The sequence below is a fragment of the Gallus gallus genome, chromosome 21, assembly GCF_016699485.2.
Source record: "Gallus gallus isolate bGalGal1 chromosome 21, bGalGal1.mat.broiler.GRCg7b, whole genome shotgun sequence".
NCBI lineage: Eukaryota > Metazoa > Chordata > Aves > Galliformes > Phasianidae > Gallus > Gallus gallus.
Genome location: NC_052552.1, coordinates 3,250,316 through 3,271,709, shown reverse-complemented (window position 1 = coordinate 3,271,709; position 21,394 = coordinate 3,250,316). Strand labels below are relative to the sequence as shown.

The window sequence follows — 21,394 nt, the reverse complement described above, 5'->3', positions numbered from 1 at the left end:
GTCTGAACTGTCTGGGCAGTGATCAGAATTCCCTTGTTCTGTGGTGGCTGCAGATAGAAGCGTATTCACAGCATTTAGATCTCCTCGGGTTATGTCAGACTAATACCCACCTGTGCTTGCCAAATCTCAAACATTTGGCCTCAAACCCTGCATTCAGAGGGAGCTTCCAGGCCTGCCTTAACCTGTGGTGGTACCATAATGCCAACCCCAAGGAACCAGCATGCAGCCTGCAGCTGGCTCAGCCTCAGGTGTGCACCTGGGGATGCTCCTCTGGAGCTGCAGCCTGGGTGGGGTGAGCTGCAGGGATGGATGGCTGCTCTACAGGACCGGGGGGATCACAGCACAGAGTGGTTGGGGTAAAGTAATTTCATGCGCACAAGAGTAGAAATTAATCCAAGCTGTCTCAATCAAGCTGGCTCCCTCAGGCCACCTTTCATCTTTCTAAGCTATTGTTGCCTTTCTTTAATGTTTTTAAAGCTTTCTGTGTTCAGTTGGGCTATCAGAACCAGCCCCCGTGCAGGACACTGACTTGCTGAGTGGGGGCACTTGACCTCTGGTGAAAGCTTTGGTATTTGTGGCACTTTCTAAACTGAAGGTGCAATCAATTGTTTGTAAATATGCCAACAAGTAATTATTTGTTTATTAAAAACGGTGGGAACTGTTAGCTTAGAGGCAGAGATAAGACATTTTTCATTCCTTGGCAAACCATAGCCTTGCTAACAGGGAGATGCTGGCATTTCAGGGCAGCCGGGCACAAACCTCCTCCTACATTCAGCCTTTTTCTTGCTTTTAGAACAAACTTCCCATGCTTGTCACTCTGGCCAGGAGGACTTAGAATCCAAGGGAGAATGGTAAATGTCTGGGCTGGAACCTGTTTTATAAACATTTTTATTCTTGCCCCTCTTCCCAAAATAGGGAACTTGCAAATTTCTTTTCCTAAGGTACAGATTAAGAGCAGGAGGCCGTGCAGTGCTGGGGAAGCACAGCTCGGTGAGTGGAGCCTGGCAGGGTGTAGCTGAGCTTGCTAGAGAGTGACTTGTCAGATGTAATTGTTTTGTAATAAATAAAACCTTTGGAGCAGCCCGCAGACCAGCAGTGCGGCGAAGGGCTCAGCTGGAGGAACTGAAAGCAGCAGGATTGGGAAGCGGCAGATGCGGGATGTTCTTGCATCCACTGTGCAGTAGCAATTAAAAGCTGCTCGGGAGCGAGGTGATCCCGACCCCCTCCCCTGCCTTCCCACCGGAGCCGAGACCACTGCTTGGGGTAGGTGGGCCAGGGGAAGCCTTCCCCCCTTCCCCCCTTTTCCCCCCCTCCAAACGGTGGGTGCTGCACGAGTCCCAGTGGCCTCAGCGCACTGGAAACTTAGCAGAAACTGTGATATGACTGAAGCTGCGTTACGTTCCTTTGCTAAGGGAGAGTCCTGCATTCATCCCCCACGTGCCTTTCCTCCGGGTACATGTAAGCCAGCCCTTCCAGTCCTGCCGTCGGCTGCCATGCGGTGCGCCGGGGCGGGCAGCGGGGCTGGAGCTGTGTGTGACCCGGCAGGCTGGGGGAGAGGCTTCCGTGGGACTTGTCTGGGCTTGTTCAGGCCTCAGCCCGCCCCTGGCTGTGCGCTCGCAGGGATAACATCGGCTCGAGATGGATGTGGCCCCGGGCCGGCAGCGCACCCAGCGAGCCCGGACCGCGTCCTGCCTGCTGCCCCCAGGTGCGTGTGTGCGTGCGGTGCCTGTGCCGCCTGCCTGCTGTTCTGCACAGCCTGCGGCTGCGTGGGCTTGGGGCGTGCTGGCGGTGCGTGCACAGCACAGAGGGGAGCTTCCTGGGGTCTCTCAGGGGCACGCTCGGGAGCTGATCTGTTATTGGGGTGTGGTGTTGGCTTTGCACTCCCTTTGCTTTCCCTTTGTGTAGCACCTTCTCCTGCTGCAGCCGTGCAGGCTGAGATGGAGCCCCTGGCGAGGGGTCCCAGGAAGAACCAGCATCCAGAAAAGCAGCCGTGCCCTGTTTTGTGCCCTGCTTTTCGCAGGGAGCTGGCAGCTGTGCTGCTCTCACTGAGCACAAACTGTTCTCTCCATCCTATTTCTAGTGCTGCTCCTGGCTCTATAGGCTGTTCTCATAACCATTTTGTAATGGAAAGGGTAATGTGGGGAAAGAGAGCTCTATTGTGTGCCATTTTATCCTTCTATTGAGCAGCAAAGAGCACCTCAGCTATCCCTACCTGTGGGTGTCCTCCGCATTGCTCACCTGCGTGTTGGGAAGTTTCAGGTGTCTGTGCAAACTGCCCAGTGGTGTTGTCTGGTATCTAGGCAGCTATTAGATTACATGGGAGGTGAAGGCTTGCTGGAAAGGACTGGCTCAGATGAGAAATGAAGACACTAGGAGTCACTTCAGATCAGACGTAAGCCAGTACCCCGGCCCAACAGAGCTCATTGTGTGCACCAGCACAGGCCTGTGCTCTGGCCTATCTGGGACATCTCAGCAGAGCAGGTGAGGTGGGTGGATGTGAAGTCTTTCTCTGTATTTTGAAGAGAGGGCCCTGCTTAACTTTTTTACCCATGTTACAAAATCATATAATTGGTAAGCAAGATACACCTCAGATCTGTACAGTCTGTTTTGGTATTTTGTATGCTGTGTGTGCTAGTGTGTTTTGGAGTTCCCACTTAGCCAAAGAGAGTTGGGTTGATTATTGACTTAATTTTTGTGTGGCGTGGGATGCTCTTTAATGTTTTATGCAGTGGACTGGGGATAAGATGGGTTATTTTGCAGGACCTGAAAGGGTACATGTGCTGTTTGGTTACGATTGCCATTCTAGGGTAGCTTCCCTAGCTGTGCTGCAGGCAGCGCAGTGCCCTCCCCCAGTCTTGGATCAGTGTGCATCTCATCTGCTCGCACAGATGGGAAAGCCAGAAAGTGCTGAAAACAATCGTGGTCTTCACATCTCCCCCATGGTTTGGTGATGCATGGGGAGCACCTTTCAGCATAGAGGATGATGGCAACTTCTGTCCCTCTGTGTTTGGAAGGGAGGAAAGAGGCAAGTCCGGGAGGAGGCTGAGAGATCCTTCGTTGTTCTGGCAAAGGAGGAAGCTGTGCTTGACAAGCAGGAAAAGACAGAACTGCTGTAACAAAGTGAAATGTGTGCTGTGAGTCACTCTGGCAGTATCTCCTCTGTCCCAGCAGACAGAATTGCAGGGGGCAGGTCAGAAACTTCTTGATTTGGTTAACCTTGTCTTTCCCAGGCCTTTCTAGGCTGTAAAACCATGGGCTTCTTGACTGGCATGTGGAGTAGGCATGGGCTGCTGACAGCTCTTGAACCCGGGTTTATGATCTATGGCTAATGCTCATGCATTGCTTGGTTAATGACTCACAGGTGCTTAGGTGTGGAGCACAGCCCTGAGAGCTGCAGTGCACTGTGCTCTGCACACCTCCCTCCTCATGTACTGGATAAGCAGGACTCCAGAACAGCCTGGTTGCTTTGCTTTGCTGCAGAATGAAGCCAGCCGGGGGACAGAGTAACCTTACTTCCAGGAGCTACAGCAGTGTTACAGCCTTGGATAGATCTGTCTTTTTCAGGAGTCACTGCTGGAAAGCATTCAGTCTGTGCCACATTTCCACAGAGATTAATGCCTCCTGTGTAGATGTGAGAGCTAACTCAGCTGCTAGCAGAGCTCTGAGCTGTTTCTGTAAGCTCCGAAACAGCAAATTTGTAAAACCCTTCTCTAAGATGCTTTACAGGAAGATCCAATGTTAATGGCATTTGACAAATGGCCATGGAGTGTATATATCAGAATGGGAGTTTCTGCTCAAGTCTTTGGGTGATGAAATTCAATTTGTGTGGGTTTTGTTTAAGTTAGATAAGCTTTGGGAGTGAGGGAGCATTGTGTAAAGGAAGGGGAAGAGAGGGTACGTGGGAAGTTCAGTGTGTGAAACACCAAGGTGTGTCAGCTCTCAAGGTAACACAAGTGCTGGCTGTCCTGACAGTGAGACTGGGCTGTTTTAAAGAGGTTGCCATTGAAGTTAACATGTGAGTGCTGGACATCTCTGAGCTTCCATAGGAAAGAGGAAACGAGGCAACGAAAGGTTCCTTAAATGGTGTTTGGAGGTGAAGAGCAGGATGTACTAGAATGCAGAAATAGTGAGTTTTTTGCTCTATGGAAAAAGAAGAGTGAAGTCAAAGACAAGTTGCTTGGAATCCTAGAATGGCTTGGGTTGGAATGGACCTTAAAGACCATCCAGTTCCAACCCTCTGCCATGGGCCTCATCCAGACTGTGTATGGGGCATCCACAGCTTCTGTGGGCATCCCGTGCCTGCCTTACCACCTCCATAGCAAAGAATTTCTTCCTTACTTCTAATACAAATCTACCCTTTCTTAGATAAAAGCTGTTACCCCTTGCCCTGTCACTGTGCTCCCTGGGAACAGACCCCTCTCTGGCTTTATTTTAGCCCCTGTTAGGAACTGGCAGACTGCTGTAGTGTCTGCTCTTACCTGGCAAATGAATTGCTTAACTGCTGTGGAGAAAGGTACAAGTCCAGCACACTGTGTGTGTGGGAGGGTTTCTCCTGTGCTGTATGTGGAGGAGCTCAGTAAGCAAGGTGTATGTTAATTCCATGGCTTTTTCTTGTTTTAATGTGGGGATTTAGTATTGCATAAACCAGTGAGATTAGCCAGACCCAGCGAGACCTGCAAGTGAAGATTGATTAGGATGAGATGGAGTAGATTTTAATTCCCATGCCTTTTAAGGGGTGGGAGAAGACTGTTACTCTGAAGGAAATGTAGGGGTGTCCTTAACTGCACCGTGTTGTGAGAGCATTAGTGTCTGTATTGCTGGATGGGTGAGGTGAGGTGATTCTGGCTGATAGACACAGCTGTCCTGTAGGTCATGGTAATGTCACCTGCACTGCTTTCCTCAATTTTCTCTACTACATCTCAGTTTTTGTGCTTCTCAGAGTGCATAAAGGTTTGTGGGAAGACACAACCCACAGGCAGATTGGCTTCTCTCTGCAATGTGATCAGGGGCTACAAAGCTGCAGCTTGTTTGCTGCTCACTGGCAGTAAGTGAGCCTGTTACCAAAGGCTGTGTTGCCCTGAGCTGAGTGGCCAGCTGAAAACCAGGAGGGTTAGGAACGTGGCAGGCTAGTAGGGCTCTTCCTTACGCCCATTGATCTGCCTGCTGCTTCCCCATCCTGGGCAATTCTTGTCTGTCTTTTTGCTTTACAGAAAGGAGTTGGTAGTGTGCTCTGCTTTGCCTTAGTTCTGCTTTGTTTCAGGCAGCCTGTGACTCACTGCGAAGGTATTGCCCCATGTTCCTACAGCCTTGAGGCTGACCTGCAGGACTGGTGGCAGAAGGTGGGGTGGAGTTGCAGCTCTATCAGGAAAGCAGGAACTGCCTGAGTTAGCAGTGGCTCTGAATAACGAAGCAGGTGTCTGCACCTCCCTGGAGCACAGCGTCCCACAGTTGGCAGCAGAAGGCTGGAGTCCGTCTGGAGCTCTGATGGACTTTGGGTGCTGCTGCCTGCAGGATCACCTCCTACAGAACTGTAAAGAACAGGTAAATCTCTCCTCTAGGGCTCCGTCAGTACATCTCATTAGGGAAGCTTCTCCTGTATGATTAATTGAAGGCAAACAGGAGATGTTAAGCAGTTTGTCTTGTACTTGGGGGGTTAGTATTGTTGAGGAAGCTGGGAGGTGAGAAGGAAGGGATGGGAAGTATGATCGTGTTGAGCATGCATTGTAGGGGATGTAATGTGGAACTGTTTCATGGACAACTTGTTTGCATCCCCCAGGTGTTACAGTAGGGGGTATTATAATAAAAACTAATCTGTGCAATTTAGGATCTGTATATTGTAGGGATATGTGTTAAAGTCAGAATTTATCAAATGCATTATTTTAAAAAGAGGAACCTGTCTTTTAAATTACAAGTTAGGAAAACTATTTGGAGAAGTAAGATGTTTACTCTTCCATCTGAAGGCTGAGAATAGCAAAGCCAAGATGCTTTAGGACATGGGACAGAATTTGCTCTTGTTCTGCAGCTGCTGCTGGAGGTTTACTGCAGCTTGAAGGTGGTTTTTCTTGGCATGGCATTCATCCTGGTCAGCAGAACAGGCTCAGCTAGACGTAGCTTTCGATTCTGTGGTGTAGTAATGGACGAGGTTGCTGAAATACCTGTATGAAAACATGTGAGTATCCTGATCTAGTTTAGAGGCTAGCCTTGCTTTAGGCAGGCAGTTGAGCTGGCTGATGTGCAAGAGTGTCTTCTAACAAATATTTCTGAACTTGGAAAACTGTCATTTAATCTTTTCATTTGAGTTTCCTTCTGAGTTTGCCGAGTTTCACCCAGAAGTTTCACAGGTGAAACTTGAGCTCTGCTTAGCCTTAAGACAGGAGTACTTGAATCCCCAGTGAGAGAGGACCTGCTTGCATCAGGCAGTTGTTTCCACCTTCAGAAGAGCCGTGGGTCATTGCTCAGGTACCAGCTCAAAGCTTGCGAGTGGGTCAGTTGCAGCTTAAAGCTCCCCTTGACAAAAGGAAGATGACAATGCTGGGAGTGAACGTGAAATAAATGTGCTCGATGAAATGCAGCTTATGGTATCACATAGCTCAGTGATGACAGCGATTCTGCAAATCTTACCTGACTGGACTTTTTACCTTTCTTGGAATGCAGTATTTCCGTAACAGGAGAGAATTACCGTCCTCCACACCCCTCAGCTTGTTTTATATTGGTGCTTTCTTTACAGGCCAATTCTGCGTATTGTTATGTGATCCAACAAACTTGTTCCTGTCGCGTTGTCACCCACAGGGTAACACTGAGGTCACTGTGAAGTGAAACAGGTCTTGTGTTATCTATTCTAAAGGGGAAACTGCTTTCTGAGGGGGATTTGTAGCCCTAACCTGGTAAATACAGGAAGAAGTGTGATGTGTAAGCTTCCAGTGACACCCCTGGCCTTGAAGTTGCACTCCAGCATGCTAACCTGCCCTGTGCTTTCGTTGTTTCCAGTCTCAATTCACCGGAATCACAGAATGCTGTCCACGTGTACACAGTAACAGTGAATTTGCCAGGTACTTGGACTAAAGGGAGGTGAAAAAGATCTGGTGTAACACAACTGCTGAACCAAGAAAGGTCCTCAGCTGATTGACCACCATTTTTGTACAGTTCTTCCAGCTCCAGACTGCTTGGTTTCCCTGTGAGCCTTCAAAGCTGGCTGCCCATGCCCTCCCACAGCAGTAGACAGTTTCAGCTGGGTGTTCCACTTGTGCTTTTCCTAAAGCACTGGAACGCCTACAGGTAAGAGGCGACAGAGGGGATGTCAAAGGATTTGAAAAATGAAAGGCAGGATCACTGTCTGCTGCACAGATACAAGGCTGCTCCCCAAAGCATCTTTCTCTGGCCCTGTTGTGCTTAATTTTTAGTGGCTCAAAAAAGTTTTACAGTTCCCAGAACAGCCAATTCTGCAGTCTCATTTCTCCCCGGAGGAGGATGAGAGATGAAGTAGTATCTTCCTCTTCTGTACCTGATTGCTTTGCTCTTCTGTAGCTGTGCTTGTCCCTGACCTGGTAATTGCCTTTGAGGTAGTCTGCTTTGTTCTGATTCTGATGGGAAATGCTGGATGGATGATTAGGTCATTGTTTAAACAGACAGCTAGATCCAGAGTGGGACACGTTTTCAGGGCAAGAAGGAAGGGACTGTTGTCAGGTCTTGATTTTGATGTTTTGGAATTGTTTGCACTCTTCCTCAGGGTGAAAAGGCTTACAGTCAAGAAGTGATTTGTTAATTAATCGCTGCTGTCTTCTGGGACACAGGGAATGGAGCCGTTGTTCTGTTATCGCAGTGCCTGGTGGGTATCTGTTCTGTGCTGTACTGTTTGATTGGTGTGCCGTTGCAGCTCTTCATTTCACCTTTGTCAGTCACCTCTCATAGTATATAAAGGGCACGAGCTCTCCCTGTCGCCATACTGTTCAGTGGAAGCCACTGAGCTTCATCTCGTGACTTTGTGATAAACCCAACCTGCCTTTCTTTGTGAGATGGAAGGCTTCTGATGCTTGATGCAGGGTGAAACATGAGAGCGGGGAAGGATTTTGTCCCGGTGTTGCATCTTGCTATCCAAATAGAAACTTATCTTCTTTGAATTTGTGGTATTCCTAACATGGGGAACATTAAGACAGAGAAGGCTTGGATGTCTCAGAATGTGTATGGAGCATTACCAGAGCCTCACTGAAAGAAATAGAAGGCTGGTGAAAGCCTAAGTGAATTTCTAGTCATACAGCATATTTTGCCTTTATATTGCAGTGTCACACAAGACTCCCTAGGAGTAATAACCTGCTTGTGAGGCTGTGATGCAAGAGTTGAGGAAGTGCTTTGCCCTGAAGGTTGTCTTCTCAGATGTTTCCAGGAACTGAGGAGTGCAGGATTGCTAGATAACACCACGTCTAGAGCATCTGAGGCTGTTCCACATGGATAATAGGAAAGTCAAATGGCTTTAATACGTGTGAGTACTGGTTCCTTTTTTCATTTATTTTTTTGCAGATGGTTGTGTTTCCAGTGAGTTCTCCTTCTAACACCACATGTGACATAAAAGCAAAGCTGTGCAATCAAGTGAACCCAGCAAGAGTTCAAACAGTCTTGTGCTTTAAACTATTAAGCATCTGGAAACATGTCATTGTTCTGCTGTTTTGCCTGAACAGTGTTGTGTGAAATTTGGGAACTGAGATAAGGATTGCAGACATGGAAACTGGTTTATCTTGCTAGTATTTGTAATGCAAGACTGGTGGTCAAGAACAGAGTATCTGTCAGTTTATGGCCTTGAGCCTCTTCTCCCTTTAGAGCTGTTTCCATTAGTACTGTTGCAGTTGCATCACTGACTCTTTCTTTGTCCCCAGACTCTTCCCTTCTGTGAATGAGAAGAAAGGAGAAGATTGAACATCCTGCCCTAACTTCTCTCCTTGCGTGATGCCAGCTGTGAGTGTTTCTTTGGCAGTGTCTTAGCTGGTTGTTGTGAGCAATAGTTAAGGAAGCAATCAGCAAGTATACTGCCCTAGAAGTGCTACACATTGTTGGGCCTGCCTCAGATCTCCCTGGCATGAGAGGTGGATGGGGATCCTGGTTGGGTTGCTGCCCAGATGTACTGTGTTGCATGGGAGCTTGGGTTGTCTGAAGGAGCAGAGGGCTCATGTAAGAAATGCTGCAGGATGCTTGATGTGGCCACTGCATCAGGCACAAATGAAGAAAAGAAGATAAACATGTTGCAGTTTGATTTGCTATTCCTTTTTCCTTTCCACGTGAAGATTACTGAGAATAAAATTCCTGCTACTAACACTGCAAAAAAGCAATACTAAATATTGGGAGAAGGGCCTGCTTTTAGGGAGAATTCATCTTAGTTTCAGGCTCAGGCTGGTAATGTCAAGTTGGCTTTGAGCCTGCTATGGGAACAACTCACCTGTAGTCATTATTTCTGTTGGCTGCTGGTCAACAGGTATGTATGGCAAGTACATGCAGTCAGCAGTCAGGCACCTGAGAACTTAGCTGATCTTTCTGGAGAGGAACTAGATTTTAGTGATGCAATCAGCTGTTTCTCCTCACCTTGTCTAGGTAGGAGTGAGACAAGGGAGATTTCTGGAGAAGACATATCTAAGATGATAGCAGTTATTGTGTGGGGGTGGGGAACGGAGCTCCACAAGCTCAGAAGAGGGCAAGTCCTTGCCAAAATCTAGTTGATACTTACAGTACTTGTGCAGAGAATTAGAGTTTTCATTACTTCTGATGCAAAGAGGTTGGCTTTGTTTAATCTATGGTTCCTGCTGACTTGGCTGGGTGTCATAATCCAGGGATGTCAAACCTTAAGCCTTTTTTAAAACACGAGCTATGACTTTGGTTGCCTACACTTCTGTATGCCTTCTTTTTTTTCCAGACATGAACATAATTGCACCAATTACAGGGAGTTGTGCAACTTTACGAACTGTCTATAAAAGTTCTGCTCTTAGAAGATGGGTGGCCAGAAGGGAGCAGAGTATCCTTCTGTTGCAACTCTTCTGAGACTTCATCTCTACCTTTGCAGGGTGTTTGTCATGAGACAAATGTTCTGAGCTAATACACCAGCTTTCCTGACCAGCTATTTCTTTTGATGGCTTTATGGCTTTAGGTTTATCCTTCATAGAGCAAAGATAGCAATCAGCCCCATGCTTTCTGGGGAGAAGCAGGATGCGGTTCTGCTTTTTAACTTTACTGCATTATAGGTAATAAATGGCTTTAAAAAATCACTGCACTGCAGAGTGCCTCTCTGTATTCTCTGTAAGTGCCTTTTATAGTGCTCTTGGCCAAAACAGTGCTACTCTGTATGATAAAATGACTGGAATGTGGTTGGGGCAATGGTCAAACACATGGGGCTCAACCTGTCTCACTTACTCTGTAATTCCTGAGCAACTTTGTGTTAATAAAGTTAGTAGGTTTGAATTTCAGTATATAGCAATGCTTTGAACCTTAACTTCGGTGTGGTAGCATTCAAACCTGGATGGATAGTTGTGTCTGTGTCTGACAATGCGGGTGTCATTGCAAATTGTATTCCATGTGCTCTCTGCTACCTTGGGAAGAAACCCATGATGCAAACAGCACTGAAAACTGAGTGTCATTGCTGTGATGTGGCTGATCCCCTGGTTAGACAGATAGATCCCACAAGTGTGGGACCTGAGCAGTCAGCACCTGCACATGGCTTAAATGCAAACCTTTTGACTTGGCTCACTGAAGGAGGGTGAGGGGTATGGCATGGTGCTTTACTGCACGATTCCAGAATCCTCCTGAAGATGAGCCTGAACTGTAGTGGTTGAGTGGCCTCATGTTAATGAAAGAACTAATCTTCTGAGCTCTGTTTTACACCGCTTCCCCTTAGCAGAATTGTCTCTTTGCTGCTATGCACTTCAAATGACTTGTGTGAAGATCTGTATGAGGCTTCTGGCACAGGGACCAGAGAAGCTGGCAAACCTCGTGACTTCCACTTGAGGGGACTTCTTGTTAGCTTTTATATCCTCGTCTCATCTGTGTTAAAACTACAGGCTCTAGGCAGGGCTTTCTCTCATGTGATACTGTGTGTACTTCCAGTTCAATATATGGTAAAGGTGGCACCCCCAAAATATAAGCATTTGGCCTATTTTCTTGTTGCTGTTGTTGTCTCCTAAGAAAAACATATGGACAACAACTCTTACATCTTAAATGTGGTATTTTCATTTGACATAGTGTGAATGCCTTTATTTTTGTGCAGCCGCAGCAAGCAGGAACATCCCATATTAATCTCCTAATTTAAACTTGGAATGAAAAACTGTCACAACGCTGGGGCCATCCTTAATTCACTGATTGTGCTGGCTGCATTCCAGCAGTGTAGCTAATTACATTCTGCCCACACCAAACTGTCCTTGCTGCGGTGGCTTTTTTTGTCAGTTGCTGGCTTGAATTTTTGTGTAGTCTCTGCAGACTGACTTCACATTTTCAGTGCTAATGGAAGGCTGTTTACAATGACTAAGCATCTCTCCCTGATGAAAGGGAAGCCCTTGGGTTGCTGGGCAGAGCCAGCACAGAGCTCTGTGGGTAGCAGTGAGGTGCCCTGGTGTAGCTGTGTGCACTCTGCTCTGTTGCAGCTCTGTTGCAGGGAGATGGAGCACCATGACTTCACATACCAGACTCACTGCCCACCAGAGGGCTGGGAAGCAGGAGGATGATGGTGTTAACCTGGAAGCAGCAGAAGCAGGAGGTCAGTTTTGCATAATTGGGATAAAATGGGAATTCACATAATGTTTGTTAATTCCAGAAGTCCTGGAATTAATTCAGAGGAACTTGCTAGAGCTGCCGTTTGGGGGCAGTAGCTCCTGTAGCTCTGTTTAATTACTCCTTCTAAAAGGGTCACCTGTGCAGGGCTCAACAAAAACTGCCTTCCTGCAGAAGGAGTCAGGGCATGCAGCACACGTGGCTGTGTAGCTCTTCCCTACTGTATGTGTTCTGTGTACTTCTACATGTATTGCAATTCTGGTTCTGTATATAACAGCCTTTCACTGTGCCCAGCTTCCAGCGTGACCTTACACATGTGAATGCAGAGCTGTTTGACCTCAGCGTTTGCCAAGTAAAAACCTTCAAGTCTCTAAAAGCTGCTTTTTCATCTCCCAGAAAGAGCTGCATGAGAGCCGGCTGCAGTGTCTGCACCTGTTTGGCTGTGCCTTGTTGGTAAGTGTTGTAAATAGATGCATGGGGAAATGCATCTCCTTCTTTACCTGGGTGTTCTGCAGACTTTTTGCTCGAGTCTTTTGAAGCTAAAGAAGCTGTGCTCTGGGAGGGACAGCTACCGAGAAGCTCTGAAGGCTCTGATCATCACCTCCGATCATTCTGGACTTCCTTGAGCAGCCCTGGGAGTTTCCCATGAATCCTGTAGTGAAACCCTGGGCTCTGCTTTGCTGCCAGCTCTGCTGGGGCGGGTGGTGCTGCGGGATACGGCAGCCTGGAGCGGCAGTGACCCCTCGTGGGCGGAGGGATCGGGCTGGGAGTTGTGCAGCTGTAAGCAATGCTAAGTCTCTTCCTTGCACGTGTGTTCTCTGAAGCTGCGATGCGGTGCTGAAGTGCCCAGAGCAATCCTGTTTTCTCAGCCCTTGGTGAACGCAGAGTTGGTGTACAGGTGTGTCAGCTGGAAAGAACCCAGGACTTCTGCTCAGGTACTCCCATAGTCTCTATCCAACAAAAGCTGTCTCGTTTGACTGGCACCAAGCTGGGGGAGATGCCCAGTGCTGTGATCTCAGCCCCTAGATGGTGATTGAGAGCTCTGACTGATGCATGTGCAGATGTCAGAAATCTTTAAGAAATGACCTGCCTTCTGTCACTCAGTTTTGAAGCACTGACTCTGCGTGCCCCCTACTGAGCGATGCCTTGTGTGTGCAAATTAACTGCATTCCTCGTTCTAGAAAATCAGAAGAGATCCAGCAAAAGGGCCTGTGCTATGGATTTCTGATTGCTGAGGGCAAAATGCATCTCAGTAAAACTGAACAAAATCGGAACTTGCGTTTCCAACTTAATTGTCAGACTCCAATCTAAATGTCAGATATTCCCTTCTATCTGATTTTAGAAGTTTAGGTGAGGTCATGAGTGTGGGAATGAATTATCTTGAAGGACTTCTGAATGAGGCTGCACTGTAGAGCTGCATCCATCACCCCAAAAACCCAATGCTCAGAAGCTGAGGCTGAAGATGGAGTGGTGTGCCTGGATGTTTGCTGTGGGAGTGCATTGTTTCTTTGGTGCTGTAGAAGTGGAGGAAGGAAAACCAAAGAAAAGGAGGAAGCCAAAAAAATGTGTAAGAGCAACCACTGGGAATGCAGCAGTGACAAAGCTTTGTCATGTGGTTTTTTAGGGTCAGATGATAGCTAAAGAAAGTCTGGAATAGCGTTTAGTGAGAGCTTCAGTGTCAGCCTGTGCTCAGGGGAAAAGTGAGTCTGCATTGCTGCAACTTCCTTTTCCTACGGAGATCATGCAGAGGGCGTCAGGCTCCAAAATACATTTCTTCTAAATGTGGGAGCCTGCTTGATAGCTGAGTGTGAGAGGTGAAAAGTGTGTGCAGGAGGGTCTTCAGGGGGAAGGGAAGCTCGTGGCAGATGCACTGAGATGACTGGAGGTCTGTCAGGCCTCTGCAAGAGGAGAGTTTGGCCTTCTAATAAGTTGAGGGAGGTGCTGGTGCAGCTTTTCCTTGGATGTGGAGCAGAAGTGATGGGTTTGGACAGTGCAGGAAAAGGAACCGCGGGATGGCCTGCACTAAAATGCCAGTAGTGCAAAAAATAACAAGAAAGCAGTTCGGTACGAGTTACTCTGAAAAACGTGATGTAAAGTTCTTAATGCAGAACTGGTCGAAATACAAGAAATAAAACGTTGCAGAGCCCCTTCTAAGTTTGGAAGATGGGGATGTAAAACTGAAAGCGCACTGTGGCAGAAAGCAATATGCAAACACTGGACGTGTTTTCTGAAGATCTTTCTGCCAGGGATGGACGTGCCAGGGTGTGGAGGATGGTTTGTGGTTGCTGAGAGAAGCTGGGAGCAGGTGGGGGGGTGAGACACCGGGTTCTGTGGGTCAGAATAAGCCGTGTTAGAATTAGCGCTGGGATGCTCTGCTGCTCCCCAGGAAAGGATGAAGCTGTGTTAGGGAGCGAGGCGCAGAGCAGCACCAATCCGCCTGGACCCGGAGCTGAAATCGAGGGAAACGAGTGAGGCTTTGAGGCGGTGGTTTGTTGCGGTTGTTTCGGGTGGGAGCATCGCAGAACCGCCCCTTGTCCCGCAGCAGGCGGTCCCGGTGGGCTTCGTGTTTAAAGAAACGAGCCGGCTGCGGGCTTCCCGGGGGCGGGGCGGGCTGCTCCGGCGCTCCCGGCCCTCCTCCGTCCCTCCTCCCTCCCTCCATGCTGCCCTCCTCCCTCCTCTTTCCCCGCACGCCGCCCCGCGCTGCCCGGCGCCGTGCCCCCGGCATGCCCCAGCCGCTGCCCCCCACGCAGCTGTACGCGGCGGAGCGGGCGGCCGTGCTGACCTCGTGCGTGCTGTCCTCGCTGGGCTCCGGGCTCTTGGTGGGCACCCACGCTCTGTGGCCGGAGCTGCGGACCCGTCCCCGGGAGCTCCTGCTCTACCTCTCCCTGGCCGACCTCCTCTCCGCCCTCTCTTATTTCTACGGGGTGCTGAAGGACTTCGACAGGACCTCGTGGGACTGCGTGCTGCAGGGCGCCCTGTCCACCTTCTCCAACACCAGCTCCTTCTTCTGGACCGTGGCCGTTGCCCTCTACCTCTATGTCACCATTGTGAAGGGCTCGCCCACGGGCACGGGCTTGCTCTGCTGCTTCCACATCGTGAGGTGGGTGCTGTGGGTCCTGCGGGCCCCCACTCGCTCCTTAGGGATGTGGTGCCTTCCTCGAGTTCCTTTGGAATATGGGGTTTGCTGCTTCCCAACTAACCCACCCTGCTTATTCCCCACTGCCACATCCAAGGGAAGATGTGGAGACGTTAAAATAGTTTAAAGTCGCACAAAGTGTGACAGCGACTCAGAATCCTGCCTTCTTCCCTCTGCTGCCTGCTCTCACATCCCAGCAATCACACCCCAAACCTGTCTGCAATCCCTGCTCTGCTTGAGCTCCAGTTCCCAGATCTCCCCCCATCGGCTGTCTGTCTGTCCGTCCCCCCATCCCCATGCAATTGCTGTAACCCTGCACTACTGGGAGGGCATTGTCCACGAGCAGCACGCTGCGAGGAGAGCATGGAGGGTTGTTGGGGCACATTTGATGGGAGGCACACAGGGCAGCCCACAGTGGAGCTTGGTGTCTTGGTTTCTGCTGTTCAGTGAGCTGATTTTCCACAGTCGTGTTTAGTAAAAGCCTTCATTATGCAATTTAAGCTTGGGTAATCATGTGCTACCTCTGCGCTGAGCAAAACAGTGATCCCTCAGTGCTGTGTGCTGCCAGGCTTTTGCACTGCGTTGTTAGGAATGATTGGGTTTAAAGGAGAAGAAAAAAGCATCCGATTAAGGAAAGCAGTGTGTTTTCTTTGGTCTGCTTCTCAATGAACGTCACCTTTTATTTTCAACTGCATGACCTGGGAGCTGATGGGATTAAGGTTGAGTCCTGGTAGAGGTAGGCCAGTGCAACATCGAGGCAAGGTGGGAATCAGGGAGGAAAGGTCGAATTCTGCCCTACCTGTTGCTGTCACTGCTTGATGGTGAGGTCTGCATGTGGGGAAGCGCAGGGTGCCTGCACGTTCACATCTGACTTTCCTGTCTGCTCATCACTCGCTGTGTGAATTTGGTTGGTGCTTAAACTTCTCCCTCTGGTTTCATGTTGTTTGGCATCCTTGGGCTTCTTGGTGAGTTCTCAGGTTTGCCTTCAGATCTTCATGGTAAAAATGCTGTCTTTAGCTGAAGGTATTATTCAGCTCTGCTTGCTCCATTCAAAAGGCAGCATCTGTGGCTTTCATGTAAGCCCTATGACCAGGTTTTGCTTCATAAGTAACTCACATTCTGCACAGAGCTGACGTTTGGAGCATCTTCCTGCCTCATAATGTATGAAAAGCAGAGAAAACCATCACAGACTTGTCCAATTCCCATCGCCTGCTGACCATCTTCCTTCCCCTGCCCTGCATTTCCATCCCTACATGAGAACTTGGCTATAGACACAAATTCTGGATGTGGTGGGGGCTGCCCCCACACGTCCCAGTGCTTCAGCATCCTCCCGGCTGCATTCTGTGGGTACGGCTGGAAAATCTTGTTGTGCTGCACAGACAGGAGCTGCTGCAGCTCACTTTGCGGGTTGCCAATGCAGTCACACAGCAACCATTGTGTGAAGAGCTGTGCTGAGACACATGCCTGGAAGGGATGGGAGGAGGACAGGATTCTGTTGGATGTGAGCTTCCCAGTCCTCACCAATGGTGACTCATTGGTGCGAGTGTTTGTAGCAATGAATGTGTGTCAAACACTGAGCATAACCAGACGCTTTGCTCTCAGAGGTGGCTAAACATCTGTTGGAAGTCAATACCTGGAATTTTTGTAGGGAAATCAGCACGTTGCTTGGATGAAACCTGATCAGCAGGTTTGTTCCTTGCTGAGTCGAGTCATGGTAATGCATCCACCTCTCCTAGAGCCACACAGGGCAGCTGCAGGCTTCACTTTGGTTTTAAATTTGTGTTGAGCTCAGATGAGCTTTGAAAACAAGTTTGCAGTTTGCTTTGAAAATACTCGTAGTACTTGTAAGGTGTAAACTGTGGGATCCAGAAGGTACATTTCCAGGCAGCCTCGCTTGTTCTGGGGTTCTGAATCTCAAAGCATCTCTCGGTTGGGTAATGCTTTATTTGCTGTGGGAGCACCTGATCCAAATGGAGCGTGAGCAATGGAGCGGATCACACCTTGGGTCTGCTGCCGGCTTTGTTTGATAGCAATTGTTTGGGTTGGAAAAATGCAGAAATTGGAGCAGGTTTGGTCTGCAGTTGTGTTTACAGTGTGTGCTGAACCTCCTGAGCTGGGCTGGGATCTCTGGAAGCTGACTTTTCTCTCTGGGAGAACAAAAACTCCGCTCCCCTGCGGGAGGTGCCTGCATGTTGCTGTAGGGTCTGACCTGTGCAGGCTGACAGCAGCAAATCTTTCCTGCTTGCAAGAGCCAATGGTGGGGGGGGGGGGGGGGGGTTTGGAAAAAAAGCACCTGTCCAGAGTAAATCAAAATGTGGTGTTAAGCAATCTGACCCCAGGCATGCTGAGGGCAAGAAAACCAGCAGGGCTTGAGCCATGAGCAGCTGCAATGTAAGGGTTCTTGTCTTAACTTGCATGAATGCAGTGCTTGTTAATCTGGAATGATATGCTGGATTGTATGTAATTGTATTAATAGACTGTGGGGTGCTGTATGAGGGAAATAGGTGCTGTTGTGTCTGCCATAGGGATGGAGTTGCAGCCTGCTTTCCCTTTTATCTCCCACACTGATGGCATTTGGATCTAAGGCCCAGCCTACATAATTACCCTTAGAGGCTCAAAGCAAAATTTCTGCCTCTTTGGGCTATCTTGGATCCTTTTAATTCCACTCTTCAAGCACGCTTTGGGTGTGTATATCGTATACAGATCTGGTTCTCATAAGTCAGTATGAAGCACTGGTGTTTTCCAGTATTGGTCACCTGTTCTCTAGGGGTTCTTAAGAAAAACCTAATCGTGAGTCTGTTCTCTTTTCCGCTTTGCTAAATCATTTCCAAATAAGCTGAAGATAAAGAAGTTCCTTGAAATGCCTGATTTTTCTCTAGAGTCCTTCTGACTTCCCTTTCACTTTGTCGTCCTTTGTACTTGTGATGGCCTTCTGATCCCAATGTGCTGCTGCAGTGATAATGCAAGCATAAATGCTCGTGATGTATGGCAGTCTCTTCCCATTTTTCCTTACACGGGGTGGATACTCGATTTCTTTCTTTTTCAGACCCTCACTGGCTGTCTGCAGTTTCATACTTCAGCCTCTTAATGTGTCTGTATGTCCTCACACTGCTCTCTTTTATATTTATGCCTAGTAATTTGACCCAGTTTTATCTTCCTGCATCATTCTCTCTCAGTTTCAGGTCACTGTAAAGATAATTATTTAAGCGAATTAGTTTCTTAATGCATTTCTTTTCTCCTTCATGCATCTGGAGGGATGGGAGATGGGAGGATCATGCTGGAAACTCAGTCTGTGCTCTCAGCAGCATTTGTCACCCATTGATAAACTGTGCCTTGTAAGCCTCTGCAGAAGCTTTTTGGGAGGGTGGATATGGGAAAGGCAGGAGGTGATGTGAGCTGTGATGGGCCAGGGCAGGACTGTAAAGTCCTGGGTATTTACAGCAGCTGGGAGAGGGCTTGGGTGTTTTACACTTGGCTTTGGGGAATCTTTCAGTGTTTGCTTATGGCTCCTTGTGGGCAGCCTGAGATGCTGAGTGAATTAACCACGTGCGTCAGCACAGTTACTGTTCTGCTAAATGCTTCCCTATATGTGCTGTCAGGGAAGAAGCTGAAGTCAAAACACAGCCCCACATAATGTGAAACCAGCTCCTCCTGGCTTACTTACTTCAAATCCTCTTACCACTGGTGCTTTCCCTGACAAGTAATTCTCCCTTTGCCCTTCAGAAACTGTTGTTTTGCTCTCAGAGTATCGACTGTACCCCCATTAAAGCAAACAAAAAGATCAATACTCCACTACCATCACCAACGGTAACAAAACAAATACTGCAGAAACGATGGAATAAAATTGTAGATTTCTTTGTCACCTGTGCCAAGCATCACTTAGGATCCAGTGTAGGGTTTGACTGCTTATGTTTGGAGAGCTGTGAATGGGCCAGCTTGCGCCTGCACTGCTGGGTCCTGCAGGGTGGTCACATTGCACTGTGCTCTGGCTTGCTGAATCTTGGGCCTCCCCAGAAGGGGATGGGAGGAGTGGATGGGATGTCTCTTGCCTTGCTGCACTCTGACCGCTTGCTGCACAGGCCAGGTTCTAGGTCTGGTCCTCATTATGGCACATCTTTATGTTTCCTTCCTTTGTGTGTCCTCTGGAATTGAGAACCCAGGTTCCTAGGATGAATTTAAAATGGGACTGCATGGGCTTGCATTCTGCACGAATGTGCTGTCAGATGCTTGCTTGTCGCTGTCACTTCCCTTAGGCCTGATGCAGATGTGTTGGTGCTGTGTTTCTCATGGGGTGTGTGGGGACTGCACTGAGCATGTCCTTGGCATGACCTTGCTGCTTGTTCTTTCTGCAGCTGGGGAGTCCCCCTGGCCATTACGATTGCAGCTGTGGCTCTGAAGAAGATTGGCTACGATGCCTCCAATGTTTCTGTGGGCTGGTGCTGGGTCAACTTGGATGCAGAGGATCGAGTGCTGTGGATGCTGCTAACGGGGAAAGTTTGGGAGATACTGGCCTATGTGACTTTGCCCGTGCTCTATATCCTCATCAAAAGGCACATCAACAGAGCGGTGAGTGCTTTGCTGCTTGCAGCTCAGCTTACAGACTTATTATGTGATTGTATCCTCCGGTGCTCTGAACAGTTTGCTGTGTTTTAGCAGCTATATAGACAGGAATTGCTTCATACGCTGCTGAAATAGATCCACCGCTGATTCAGCAGCCTGTAGCATCATAACACAGTGACTTTGCTCCAGAAGAATGTAAAAGCCTCTTGAAAACCTAAGGGGTTATAGAATGCAATGTGAATCCTGCAGTAGGAGTTGAAACTCTGTGAAGGACAAAACTCTAATCAGTCCTCCGTACAGTTCCACTTGCACCAAGTGGCTTTACCTAACCAAACAAAAACACATCAACATCAGATAATGTACTGAACAGTGTTGCCAGTGCACACCTTCTTGCTGTGGTGAAGCCATAGCAGTGGTAGTAATGGACAAACACAGCTCTGGTTAGGGTAGGATCCCCCTGACAAGCTCTAAGACCACCACAGTCCTGAACCTTCCCAGGGGAGCTGGGGCAGGTTTGCTCGTGCCTGTCACTACCAGCAGACACAAAGCAGACAGGACTCAATGTTCCAGCAGCTGTCGAAGATAGCAATGTGACTGCCTGGAAAGCTGATCCTCACCAGCCAGGCTCACCCCCGTGCTCTGCCAGGGACATGCTCTGCTCTCCCTTTCGCACTCCCTGTCTGACCCTGGTGGGAGCAGCGCTGAGAGCCACCCTCAGTGCTCATAGCAGCTGCACAGAGGGCCCTCTGGACTGGAGAAGCCTTTTCCTAAGAGGAGTGCACGCTCTTAAGGAAGAGCAGCACCAGCTAGAACTGGGCTTGGGCTCTATTAATGGGTTTTGCAGGGGTGGTTCTGGCACAACCTGGGAAATGGTGGGAGTGCTGCTACGGGGGTGGCATACATTATGCACACAAGGGGCTTTCCAGCTTTTTGTTCACAGTTCTGTCTCTCTTTCATCTCCACAAAAGCATGCAGCTCTCTTAGAGTATCGTCCCATTCTCTCAAGAGCACCTGCCCTTCAGCCATGGACTTCCACAGCAGACAAGAAGTTGATTCTCATCCCTGTCATCTTCATCATCCTCCGCATCTGGAGCACTGTGCGCTTCATACTGACGCTCTGCAACTCCCCTGCAGTGCAAAATTCAGTCCTGGTTGTCCTGCATGTAAGTACTGTCAAGACAATTCATTAGAAGGAAAGTCTGGGAGGGGAATAAATCTCTGCTCTTAATACCACACTTTGTGCCAGGATGCAGCAGTGGCTGGCAGGAGCGTCTGCTCTGGGATGCTCAGCTGTGCTGTTCCAGCAGCATCTAGTGGGCACTGAGAGTAGCTGCAAGTGGTGTGGCTGCTGGTAGGGGAAGGGAAGCAGAGCAGCAGCACTGGATGCCTGTCCTGCAGCAGAGTCAGTGCTGCTTTTGGATGCAAGGCTGTAGTTTCCTTGGTGTTTTCCTCTGGTAGGTGGAAGTTGCTGACTCACAGCACTGCAGCTGCTCTGCTCAGACGTGTGCTCTTCTCTTGGAAGTGCCAGTAGGAATAGCGCTGCTTAATTCCTTTCTTGCCCTTGCAGGGAATTGGAAACACGTTTCAAGGAGGTGCCAACTGCATTATGTTTGTCCTCTGCACGCGTGTGGTCCGGGCTCGGCTGCTGTCCTCCATTTGCTGTTGTCACCACGATGACATGGGTTGGCCTTGGCGAAGCTCAAGCAGCAGCCGGCAGCACCCAGACCCTGCTGAGAGTGAGGACGTGCCGGACCCCGAGCGGACGAAGCCCCTGCTGTCCAGCACCTGAGCCTCAGCTGCCCACGTCTTGATCCTGATTCCATCCTTCTGGGTAACCTGCCTGTGCTCTGCTTCACGATCCAATGCAAGGGTTGGGGAGCGGCAGATGGCGGAGGGAGAAAAAGGGTTCCCCTGTGGGGCTGCTGTTGATCTCACGTGCTGTGCGTGCATCTCTTCTGT

General features: G+C 49.0%; 1 protein-coding gene, 1 long non-coding RNA gene and 1 other non-coding gene across 3 annotated transcripts in view; all 3 read left to right on the top strand.

Moving 5' to 3' along the window:
* Positions 1-1,598: 1,598 nt before the first annotated feature.
* On the top strand, positions 1,599-12,115 carry LOC121107378. The gene is made up of 8 exons (XR_006931989.1): positions 1,599-1,705; positions 5,261-5,541; positions 6,988-7,049; positions 7,144-7,275; positions 7,727-7,825; positions 8,278-8,476; positions 8,868-8,946; positions 11,613-12,115. It is a non-coding gene; the product is annotated as an uncharacterized LOC121107378 (long non-coding RNA).
* MIR34A (microRNA 34a) lies at positions 8,940-9,048 on the top strand. The gene has a single exon (NR_031475.1). It is a non-coding gene; the product is annotated as a microRNA 34a (primary transcript).
* Positions 12,116-14,401: 2,286 nt separating the features above from the next.
* GPR157 (G protein-coupled receptor 157) overlaps positions 14,402-21,394 on the top strand; it is an 8,823-nt gene continuing 1,830 nt past the window's right edge. The window contains exons 1-4 of the mRNA XM_417598.8: positions 14,402-14,839; positions 19,228-19,441; positions 20,404-20,598; positions 21,003-21,266. Of these exons, the coding sequence (XP_417598.5) occupies positions 14,463-14,839; positions 19,228-19,441; positions 20,404-20,598; positions 21,003-21,224 (1,008 nt within the window). The 5' untranslated portion in view covers positions 14,402-14,462 and the 3' untranslated portion in view covers positions 21,225-21,266. The remainder of the gene's footprint in view (positions 14,840-19,227; positions 19,442-20,403; positions 20,599-21,002; positions 21,267-21,394) is intronic.